Source organism: Fringilla coelebs, assembly GCF_963513975.1.
Source record: "Fringilla coelebs genome assembly, chromosome: 3".
Lineage (NCBI taxonomy): Eukaryota > Metazoa > Chordata > Aves > Passeriformes > Fringillidae > Fringilla > Fringilla coelebs.
The window spans coordinates 53,428,644-53,441,009 of record NC_140030.1 but is presented as its reverse complement, the minus strand read 5'-3'; the positions used below and the strand labels follow the sequence as shown (position 1 = coordinate 53,441,009).

The 12,366-nt window shown below is 41.5% G+C and overlaps 1 protein-coding gene across 6 annotated transcripts in view; it reads left to right on the top strand.

Annotated features, from left to right (window-relative positions):
* Window positions 1-11,617, top strand: part of ECHDC1 (ethylmalonyl-CoA decarboxylase 1) — a 42,138-nt gene extending 30,521 nt beyond the window's left edge. For 5 of the 6 annotated variants that reach the window (XM_084201569.1, XM_084201566.1, XM_084201567.1 and 2 more), the window contains exons 6-7: window positions 7,032-7,121; window positions 8,389-11,617. In XM_084201569.1, the coding sequence (XP_084057695.1) occupies window positions 7,032-7,121; window positions 8,389-8,794 (496 nt within the window). In that variant the 3' untranslated portion in view covers window positions 8,795-11,617. The remainder of the gene's footprint in view (window positions 1-7,031; window positions 7,122-8,388) is intronic. The other variant, XM_084201571.1, reaches the window with a different exon arrangement.
* Window positions 11,618-12,366: the final 749 nt, after the last annotated feature.

Sequence of the window (12,366 nt, the reverse complement as noted above, 5' to 3'; positions counted from 1 at the left end):
TCCATATAGTCTCTGTAAAGCAATTTGAGAAGAGCTGTGAGAAAAGCAAGCTTTTGTGTTAGTGAAATTTCATAGGATGGCATCAAGCCTACTCCTTTGACACTGCAGTTTAGAGTATGCCTGGAACACTCTGTGCTTGGGAGGCTTGATAGGATTTTTTGTTGTTTTGCTTCTTGGGGATCATTTTAATTTATTTAAACCTCAAATAAAGAAGGTATACTGTTTTGCAATTTTAATTGGTGGAGTATTTTTAAATCAAGGGAAAGGATTTGAGTGGGGTGACTTTCTGATGGGCTTGTTAAAATAGTAGCTGGACCTACTTCTTTCCATTGCTTCTTATAGAAAAGGTTATGGATTAAAGCTTATAAACAGGAAAGATTATTAGTGTGCACAGTCTTCTTTTAGCCTACTGAAACTTAGAATTGCAGAGCATCTTTTAGCAACTGTATCTAAGATAAACATAAGGCATGCAGTTCCCCCAAACTATCTTTAAACTATTTTGTCTTCATTTTTATGTTCTTTAGTAGTTACTATTTAGTCATCTGTCAAGTGAATATCTGTGACTAAAGGATTTTCAGAAAGAGCAAACATTGGGAGGGTTTGCTTTTATGATGCCATGGTGGTCTGCATAGACCGTCACCACAAGCCTGTAATACAATCCCTACTTTCATTGGTTTTACAGTATTTTCACTTTGGAAGTCTGCCTTCATGCTCTTGCAGGTCTGAAGTAGCAACTGCTGCAATATCTAATTGCCTTATTATTTCTCTGCATAGGGTAGGAACATGAGAAGCTCTCAGTGAGAAAGAAGATATGGGAGAGATGCAGAGGGAATTAATACCAGCAAGTTGTGTTGGGAAAGCATGTAACTATGTCTTGCCAATATTCAGTGCATTGCTCCAGTTCAAAAATCTGCTAAATAAAATTAGCAAGGAGTTACTGATTAAATGTTTAATCTGTGTCTTTTTTGTTCTTTAAAGCCTATCTAATTAATCAAGTGAGATTGAAAGATAAGTGAAATTATTGCTAACTCTTCTCAGGGTTAGTCCACTTGTTAACATTTTTAGAGAACTAGGGGGGGGTTTTTGGTAAGACAGGGTGTAGTAAGATGACTTTCAGCAAAATCTGTAGCCATTTTGTGTCGATAATCCCCTTACAGAGTATCTAGGTAATTATTCGATGGTGCAGAGATAAAGAGGCTTTCCAGACACTCCACTGGATAGGCAGAGAGGGATCATTTAGCTTGCTTTTTGGAGGAGGCTGTCTTATTCTTAAGGGTCTAATTCTGAAAACATCTGTCAAGAAAATTGAAGTAAGGACTGGAAGCTGCTAATCAGCAACTTTGCTGACTGGCTAAATTATTTTAGTGTGGTACTGCATATTTCTTCTGCAGAATATTCTTCCCACAGTACCTTGCTGCTTCAAAATTTATTTTTACTGCAAAAATGACTGGTTCATACATTTGTTGTTTTAAATGAGTTTCTGTAATAACTGTGGAAGGCTTGTGTATTGGAATATTGAACAAGGCTTACAGAAGACAAGATGTCACTACCAGAACACAATGTTGTCATGTAATTAACTTTTTGGTGTTTAGGTTTCCAGGTCAGGTCTCTGCAGGCACAGACTGTAGCCTTACCTTTAGTCATTTCAGGCTTTCTGTGGCTTTGTGAAAATATCAAGGCAGTAATTCATATTCAGATTGTGTTTTCAAGGTTGTATTCAGGAATTACTTCTGTTGTTAAACATTCTGGAGAAGGTAGGGATTAGTTTTGCAGCAATTGCCAAGGAGCATTTATATATAATGCCTGAAGAATTTGTATCTTATTGCTAAGGAAGTTCTGTAGTTTCTTATACACGCTTTAATATCTGTCTTTCCATGGTGGGGAGAGCAGGTATAGGACATATTAAATGGGAAGGTGCATGATATCTGGTGTATCTTTCTGACTCTGAGATTTGGAATACAGATACCAGAGGTGGATTGATCACCAGGTACAAGTTAAACCTTGCAAATCCAAATGCCATGCTAAAGAAAACTGGGAGAAGGCAGTGAGCTCAGAGGTTTCCAAACCCCTTGATATGTGCTACATGAACTATTTAAAGTAGTGTGAAGTTCCACAGTGCTTGACTGCTTATCTTTGTGATTATCTTTGCCCAAACCTCAGGCTGACAGCATTTGCAGTCCCAATTAATTGCTCCTTATGGTCCAGCTTTCAGAGCTGCCACTTGCCTGTGATCCCTTAGTATCCCTGCCTGAGCCAAGGAACTGAAGCTACAGAATTATCTGGGTGCATTTGCAGGAAAGGTGATGTTTCTCTCTTATGGAATTGCTTTAACATCCGACTACCCATTTCTGCCTTATCCAAATATTTATTGCATTTCAGCAATTCACTTTAAAGCTGCTTTTTTTTTCCTATTTAAGAAGCTTAAAATGCAGCCTAGAAAAGATTACTTGATTTATGTGGTGCACTGAACCAACCTGAAATAAAGAACTTCTGTTTAATCTCAAATCAAGGCTTTTGCTGTACAGATAAAAGAACAGTAGTTTATTCCTTGCTCTGATGCTACAAATTCAACAACCACAACTCTCTCCTGCTTTGTTTTAATGTATTGTAAGTTTAATTAGCTAAAAACATATCATCACTGCCTATGTTCAGCAGCATTTTGTACGGAAGAGCAGCACTTTATTTTTGCTGTATTTTGTGTGCCTCAGCAAGAGAAGTGAGATCAGATTACAGATAGTACCTGTGTAACTGCTGCCTGAGTCCCATTCACTTGCTTCAGGAACCCACCATCACTCCTGGGACCTGCTGTGTCTGTGCCCTGGGATGCTGAGGACAATGGATTGAGATTATGAGGAGCAGTTTGCTCATGAAGTGGTGGGACAGGGATTCTGTTTTTAGTGTTGAGAAGGTGCAACTGGAAAACAGGGAAGAAGTGGACAATGGACTGGCTTTCTTGCTCACTTAAGGTCCAGCATGCATGTGAGAGCTACTGCTGTTGTGAATTGTCCTGGTAGCACTCACCAAGAAGAGTTACAAAATCCTAAACCAGTTACACATGAGCTTTTGTCCACTTGCCAGCAAGATCATTAAATTTTCATGTCCACCTGGCAAAGGAAGTTCAGTTTGCATGATAAACACCATCTGCAGATAATGTCATACCTGACCTCTCAACAAACTCTTGAACTTGCCCTCCCCAGCAGTGTGTATTTTAAAAAGCTCTTTTGGCCGTGTGTCAGCATAACACTGCTGTTACTTAATTTAATAAGAGTTAATTAAGCTGATGCTATATTGATGAGTGTATTAGAAAGGCATACATGTTGGGCAAAGAGTATGGCAGCATTGTAGATCAACTTTGTTCTTCTGTTCTTTGCTGGGTAAAACAAATGTTTGACTCTTTGATAACCTTCCTTCTGTTACCATTTTCCTGGTAGTTTCCTTTTTTTCTTTAATAGCTCTCTTTTCCTGCAATAGTTGTGCATGTGGTTTGGCTGGTATTTTGGGTTTGTATGGCCAAGTTTTGGCAGCAGAGGGGCTACAAGGGTAGCTGTAGGTAATAACTTCTGTGAGAAGCTGCCAGAAGCTTCCCCCATGTTGGGTAGAGCCAATGCCAGCTGGCTCCAAGGTGGGCATCCTGCTGGCCAAGGCTGAGTCAAACAGGAATGACAGTAATGCCTCTGTGATAGCATATCTGAAAAGGAGAGAAAAGTTACTGCACAGTTGTAATGGGAGCCAGAGAAGAGCAGGATGAGAACATGTCAGAGGAATTGCCCTGCAGACACCAAGAAGGAGGAAGAAGAGGGAAGGAGGTGCTTCAGGTGCCGGAGCTGGGATTCCCCTGCAGACTATGGTGAGGCAGCTGTGCCCCTGTAGCCCATGGAGGACCATGGGGATGCAAAGTTCTACCTGCAGCCCCTGGAGAAGACCCACACCAGAGCAGGTGAATCCCCAAGAGAGGGCTGTGAACCTGTGAGAGGCTCGTGCTGGAGCAGGATCCTGCAGGGACTTGTACACCTGTGGACAGAGGAGCCCATGCTGGAGCAGGTTTTCTGGTAGGACTTGTGGACCCACACTGGAACAGGCTGCTCTTGAAGAATGGCATCCTGTGGAAGAGTGAATCACACTGGAGAAGTTTGCAGAGAACTGCCTGTGTGTGACGGGCCCCACCCTGGAGCCAAGGAAGGACTCCTCTCCCTGAGCAGTGGCAGAAACAGCACTTAATGAACTGACCATAACCCCCACTTCCCATCTCCCTGTGCCAAAGTGGTGTGTGGCTGACTATAGATATTGCTTTTTATCTGTCTGGGTGTCCTGCATCTATTTTTTGCAAAATATGTAGTTCTACTGAAGATTTATTATTATTTCTGTAACTCTTGCTCTACAGCATGCTAAAATCATGGGTGTCTTTTAATTGTACCCCAAGGCCTTTGACTCTTGTTTTTGGAGAAGTTTCCACTTTATGTTGGTTCAATCAACTTGCAGATAGGCATTACTGAAATTTATGGAAGAATGTAGCAGATTTGGTGAGGGAACTTACTGTGACCCAAAGACATAAGCTCTGTTTGTTATTTATATTAATATTGATGGTTTGAGAGCAGGATGACAAAGTATTTGTTGGGGAGATAAAAGTCATCTCCTGCAGTTCTGGCTGCCGTGTCAGGGCACAGCCATAGCTGGGGACCAGGTGCTGCAGCACTGTGTGATGCCAGCTGCCTCCCTCCATGGAGTGCCAGCTCATGCCAGCTAAAAGGGGAGGATGGGAAGTCAGGAGCTGTGTCCTTATGTGACGTGGGGAGTCAAGCAGGGAACAGGAACAAAATTCAGGTTGCAGGTTGCTGACAACACTTACAATGTTTTAGGTCTTTTTTCCCTACAGTGGCTTTCAAAAGCATAATTGTAGGAGCTTTTAAAAAGCATAAAATAGAGGATGGTATCTGTCCCTCCCTAGTAAACTTGACTAATACCTTTGTCTTGTCAAAATGCTGAATATAACTCAAACCTTGAAGTCCAGGAAATGATGAGGTAAGGGCCAGCACAGATCTTAATATAATCTTGGTTATGCCAAGGAACTGATTATACCCATTGGAACAGCTCAGTAACATTAGTATTTATAATAAGCAGGTATGAAAAATTGAGAAAGTATATTTTTGTTTGCATTTTCAGCTTTTATTGTATATGCTCTGGCTTCAAGTAGCTGGGAAATACTTTAGCAAAAGAAGGCATAGCTGTTAGCTCACAGCAAGTGCTGCCTTTGGGGAGCAAGTGTACCTTTATAAGGGTGGGATTTGTTAGGCTGCAGTGTTAATGACAAGCAAGGTTTCTTCTCACGTGCATTGCCAGTGGTGTGATGAGATGCGATGTGACAGTCAGTTGTTTGTGGGTGCGATGAGATGTCACAGAGTGGAGGAATCCTCAGATCAAAGGGGGAGGATTTGTAACATTTAGTGCAGCTGAGAACATTCTAAAATGTACAGCAGCAACATTTGCTGTAGCTCGTTTGCTTTAGATGACTAACACAAAATTGGATGTGGCCCATGGTGACTGTACTTTCTTCCTAGGGGGGTTGTAGTGTGTTTGTGACATGGAAATGAAAGGTTCTCAAAGAAGGTTGCAGCTGCACTTTGGGGCTTATATTGCCTTAACCTCTTATTTCCAATTTAAATTGTGAGGATTTGCTACCCTTCACATTTCTGAAGGATGTTCCCCTGCTTACTGTAAGGTCTTCTGTCACTTTGTACATTAGTTACATTGAATACATATTTTTTCAGTACTATCATGCAACAGATTTTCTTTATTAGGACAGGGAAGGCATATGTGTCTAGCAATGGCATATGAGTCTAGCAATGTGACCTTCCCCTGTGATACAGGGGACCCAGATATTAATTCCTTCAATATGAAAGACAAAAACAGGCCTAGTGTTGAAATGAGGGTTAATTTTGTATTCATCTACTACTCTGTCTCAGGCAGGGCCAGTACTAGTTGAATAAGGTATAAACAGCTCAGCAATAGTGCTTTGGTCTTTCCAGCTTTTTCCTGTCTGCCTCTTTATGTTAAGTAATGCTTGATGTGCTTTTCTTACATAAATTCTTTTAATGGGAGATCAGATCTGTCATGTCTTAGAAGGTAGACTCAATTCCTTCGTACAATAAAAGGGGAAATATGTATTCGAGGCTGCAGCTGGTGGTGTTCAGAGGCTGATCCCAGGCTGGCTTGGCAGCTGCTTCCGCCTCTTCAGCTCAGGTCTCCATTGCTTCCTGGGGCATGGGGACTGCAAGTGAGTGATAAATCTAACAGAGAGTATGATGGGTGGTTTCTGTAAGCAATGGTGTGACTTCAGGAGAGGATTCATAGTTGAAAAGTCTGAAAAAACAAAAATACCTTTCATAAGCCTGAAGGCAGTCCAATACTACAGTTACACCTTCCACCGACTACCACTTATCTCAGTATTTTCTGTGGAGCTTGTTCAAAGGAGCCTTGTGGGAAGAGGTGAACCCCAGTGGGGCTCTGGAAGCTGCAGCCTCGCAGTATATCTGTGAGTGAAGCTGTCAGTGGTTTACTTTACTTTCATTGTGTTTGGTTCAGTTTTCTCTGAGGGAGGTGAAGACTCTGCAGGGAAACAGAGCCCTTCCCACATACTAAACGTTGTCTGAAACAATCTCAGATTCAATATACAAGTGCAACCTGCCCTCCCTGACCTGTGGTGGCTGTCCTGTGAGACTGCCTACAGGTTGTCTAGCATCAGATGCCCATCTGCCTATGACCCTTTCTTTTCTAGTGCCTCACATCGCTCAGCACAGCTAGAATTAAACCCTTAATAGTGTTTTCATTTAGTGCTTTTCCAGTCAGACACTGGGTGTGAGCAAATTGCAGAGTAAGCTGAGCCAGTAAAGGAGTTCTGGAATACTTGCAAAATAATTCTTTTGAGAAAAGAGACCTGAGCTCCCTGGGATTTGCTGGTCTGGAAGCACTTGATAATGTTAGCTTAAAGCCTTTCCTCCCCTGCAATACTCTGCTTTCTTCCTTTTGTCACACAGCCTTCCCCTGCTATCTCTACAAAAAGGCTTTCATGCAATCTGGCCCGTCAGCTGTTGCTTTTGTGCATTGTGCTGGATCTGGGATAAAGCGTAAGCTCTTCAATTCTGATGCTGTACAGTGTGGCGTGAATGCTGATGGTGCTCTGGTAAAGAATAAGGCAACCAAGCAAACGTACAATTAACAATCACTAAGCAGATGTGAGAACAGTGAGCTCCTAGAAGTAGTTGCATTTTCCTTTTCTTTCCCCTTCCAAAGCTGCTCACCTCGGTATTTTCACTATCAAAAATGTGCATGGTTAGGAAACAGACTTGTGTGTAGACTTCAGAATTACAAGATTTGTCTTCAAAAAGCCAATTAGTGCTTGAAGTAGAAGCTAATCTACTTCACAAATGTGATTCCCATCCTTTGGCTTACAATCAACAGCAAGCAACCACACTGCTGAACATCACTTTGAGAATGAGCAAGCACTGGTCTGTTTCTGTACATCTTTTCTATCTCTTTCTATTTCTAGATGTTTTTTCCACTAACCTAACGTGTGTCAGTGTGACCACTGTGTGAAGACAGAACAATCTGCTGCAGCAGAGCTCCTCCAGGGAGATAGCTTAATGAGCCCTAAGATGAGTTCTTAAGTAAAGGAGGTGAGAAGCTGTAGAAAAGAAGCTTAGAAAAGAAAGATGTGACATCTTTGGAAAGAGGAATATTACTTACCTTGTAGAGGGACGCAATTCTATTACACATTGCAGACATAAATAGAAAGTAATTCTATTGTGCATTGTGAGACGTAAGTTGAGCATCCATCTGGATTTCCCTTTTAGTGATGAGCAATTAGAAATCAAACTCACATGGATCTCTAAAATACAGAACCAAAAAGCCCCACCCATGCTGTAATCACCACGGTGCTGACAGAACCTCCCCAGTTCATATCAGTACCAAGACTACATCCATCCTCTTGAGAAATGTTTTGTACGTTAGTTTGCTTGGGTTATACCCAATTCCCGCTTGGTTTATGAATGAATTAGCAAGGCAGCTTCGCACTGTGAATAAATGTATCATGTCCTCTGCAGCTCTGTTTTCAACACTGTTTAGAACTGACTAGATGTATCAGTATGGGCCCTGAGAATCTTTACTTGTAGCAGCATCTGTGTCTAATTTTGAGAAGGGCCAAAAGCTGCAGTTAGGGCACCATGTGAGGTAAAAATGAAGAAACTCCATCTCCGGCTGTAATGAGCACACTGTCAAGTTGTATCTGCCTTTCGAAGCCGAGGGGAGGAGAAAACAGAAAATGAAGGGCTATCGAGCTGAAAACAAAAGGCTCAAAAATGCATGGATTGACCTCTGTGTGTTCTTCATTGACAGATTGATGACGCCTGGAAGTGAAATTCGATTTGTCCACAAGCGCATGGGCCTGGTGCCAGGCTGGGGAGGAGCTGCCCGGCTGGTGCGGATCGTGGGCAGCGGGGCAGCCCTGCAGCTGCTGGGCGGGGCGGCGCGGGTGGACCCCGAGAGAGCGCTCAGCCTGGGGCTCTCGGAGCACACGCTGCCCTCCGCTGATGAAACCCGAGCGCTGGGAGAGGCCCGCGCCTGGCTGAGTCAGTACACGGACGGTCCGGCCGCTGTCATCCGGGCTGTGAAAAAGGTGGTGACAGCAGGAAGAGAACTCCCGCTGGAAGCTGCCCTAAGGACAGAGAAGGACATTTTTGGAACTGTATGGGGTGGGCCTGCCAATTTGGAGGCATTGGTTAGAAGACCAAAACATAAATGATGGTTTATGCATAAGAAATGGGCTTGACTTTTTTGCAAACAAAGCTTTCAGTAAAGCAGCTGTTAAGCTGAATCATTAAAGGACTTGTCCATTTAAAATGGCATTAACATTCCTGCCATTTAGGTCAGGCAGGCATATTTGGTGTGCAATCACAGAGAAATCCCAGGCAGATTCTCTACTGTCCTAATCACCCACTGAATCGAGATTAGTGAAATTACTATGTAAAGGTAAATACTGTGCAGAAAATAGAACTGTAATTCATTTGGAATGAGGCTGAAGATTGTTTTATTTGGTGTTTTGTTTTGTTTTTTTAACTAGAATGGAAATTAATTACTTGAAAGATATGAGGTTTATTCATTTGCAGAACAGGTGCATCTAAAGCTGCAAAATATGAGTTCCCCAACATGAGACCAGTGTCTTTAAGCAGCTTGGAAAAGATGATTACTAGTGGGAGGATAGCTTTTATTTTTTCATTCTAGTTATTTCTTTGTGCAATTGCTGAGAAAGTATCCTTCAATTTTAATGGTGATTTTACAGGAGAAGCTTTGAGTTGCTGAGAAGCTTCTAGCACTCATCCACTATCACTGATTCAGGCTTTTAAATGTATTTTGGTGTCTTCTCACTGCTCAAGGAATCAGCTACCCACACATGCATCTGCACATTCCCATATTCTGTACCTGTGCAAAGCTGCTGGCCTGGTTCTTTACACAGAATCTGGTTGAAATCTTGGAAAGCTACGATGTATCATACCCCAGAAAGGTTTGTCCTTAGGTGACTGGGTGATGCGAGTTCCTCAGCATTCTGGTAAGATGTAAGTGGATATGTCTATGTCTTTCTTCAGTGCATTTTTACTGGTAGGGTATATTTGGGCTGACTAGGTTTGGAACTCAGTCTCCCCTTCATGCCAGTGACTTATGCAAGTGATTGGATAACTCAGTGGGGAAAGTTTTCCCTTCAGAAATTAGAAACTGATACAGAGTGCCTGCTTTAAAAATAAACATCTATGAGAGCAAATCCATACAGATATATCTGTGACTGAGGAGTTTCCTGTACTCTTGGTTAAAATGCACTTGTCTCTAAATCCAGCAGGGACTGAGATCTGAGCCAAGGACCTCTGTAAAGAAGGAAGCTCTGGGCTTTGTGCCACTGACATGCCTTTTTGCTCTGACCAGGCATAACTAGCTCAAGATCATGGAACAAGCTCCCTTAAGAAAATAAGGCAATATCTTGGATGGAAATCCATGTTATGATTTCTAGTGTGGCAGGAGTCCTGAGTTTTAGACAGTGAGGTAACTACATATGTTTGAGGACTTGGGGACAAATCAATGTTAGGAATTAGGCTTGGATTGCCTAAGATTCTGCAAGTTTCGAGCAGATTCTGTGATCTGCTGGGGATGCTTTACTGTGTGGTTTTCACAGCAATGAATACAGCATGAAGCAACCAAGAGAAATGCTGAGGAAAGGGATGTGTTTTGAGTTGGGATCTCAGAGAAGATAAGGAACTTACCTCCACCCTGTTGATCCTGCACCTTTGCCTTAATATCTGGAGCACAAATGGAGGAAGATTTCAAATCTCTCTTCCCCAAAAATAAAGTTCAATTTTTCCTTTCAGGTTAGAGAAGAGACAGGAATGAGAACATGGGCAAGTGAGTGGTGTTTTGGTTTGTGCCTTTCTCCCTCTGGCTCCTTTTTATCCAGTAGCCCAGTGGTTACTCCTGTGTAGCTGGATTCTTTCCCATGCCCTAAAGAACTTCAAAACTATTACTTCAGAAGAGCAAATGCTTTAGTATAATCAGACAGCACTTGACTGTTCAGTAGTGAAGCTGTTCTGCTTTTCATGAGGTTTCTCAAGACTCATGAGGGATTCCAGACTGCAGCATCACTGAACTTTCAAGGCACACTCCAGTCCATACTCATCCAGCTTTTTGAAGCAATAGCACATAATGTTGTTGTGAGTAAAAACAAAAAATGTTTTAAAGGGCAACTGATTATGTTACAAGAATGAATGTACAATTACTAATACTATTATTGTTTTTAAAATTGATGTGAACATTACTTAGAACCTGAGTAAGACCCTTGAATCTTTTTTTCTTTGGCACATTAGGCTCCTAAGTGTATTCTGTGTACCAGGTTACAGAAATTTGAGAGGGAAGAAATTGTAAGACAAAGGCAGAATCTGGTTTCTTTCACAATTTGAACCAGATCTGTGCTGGCAGTTAGTGAATGATAAGTACAACTCTGGGGGATCTCTTTCCATTTTGATTCATAGACAATGAGCTTAATTCTCATTTCAGCAAATGCATTTCCCCAGCCACCCTCTCTTGATTTGTATCAAAGGCTAATGTTTGCTTCTAAGAAAACAGGACAAGTAATTAACTATTACACACCAAGACACATTCAGAACAGTTTCAGAGAGGGTTATGGAAACCCATATTGCTGGTATCATAAATATACCAAGCATAGATACAGGACATTCTGAAGAAGGTTACAGGTTGTGATCAAGGATTTTGTGAGTAGTCTTATACCATATTCTCTTACTCTAAAAGTAAGAAGAGCCCTTCACACAAAAACCAGCCCAGCTAAATTACCATGAGTGCTAGGATGAAAGTTCCAGACTGAGATGAAATGGAATCCCATTTTACCCATTTGAAAGCTAAATGCTTTATTTCACAGAATACTTTCTTATAATCTTAAAGTGACAAATATCTTTAACTAGCAGTTGATAAATGTTTGTATTTTCTTTACAACTATTAAAGCTGTCAAGCTTCATCTCAGGGTTTTTTTTTTCCGTTCTGAAATGGTTTAAAAACAAACAAGCACTAAATGCGCAAAATAAATTAGAAACATCAAAACTGATAGTCCCAGTCTCCTAATTAAATAGCATGCTAGGTTTTGTATTTCCTAGGGGCTACTTTGCCAGCTTCCTCCTCAGCAAACTAAGTTGCCTATTACATTGTGATATGTCTGTCTTGTTTTTCTTCTGTGTACTGGGACAACCCAAGGGTTTAATGGGAGTATGGATTCTGTACCAAGCCTGTAAAGGATGGATACTGGAGATCACTTTTAGCAATACAGATACTTCTATCTTATTTGCTGCTGATAGGAATATATTTACCAGATGGTCAGTCTAGATAACCAAGGTGTTCTTGCAGAATGCTTGCGTCCCTATCTGATTTTTTTAAGCCATGAAATAGGATTCCTGTATGTGTGGTTATCTGTTCTGGAAATTATGAAATGCTGAAGATTTTATAGTATTTAAATTTCCTTTCTCATTTTCCCTTCTGCTCCACTGTGCATTTCTCTGGCTATGCTGCACAAGTCGAAAAACATTTAATGCATGGAATTACAGTCAACCACATAATGCAGTGTGGCTGTGGCTTTGCTATAATGGACAGAGAACATATTTCCTACTTAAAGTAATGGTTTAAATATAAGGTGGGAATTATCAGTTACTGCTTCTCCCTAGCTTGATCTGGGAGGTGCATTTGCTACTCTGATGGCTGGCTATTAAGGTCTCACCAGCCTTACTTTAACTAATTTTAGTGTTTCACAGCTGCAGTCAGCCAGCAGGA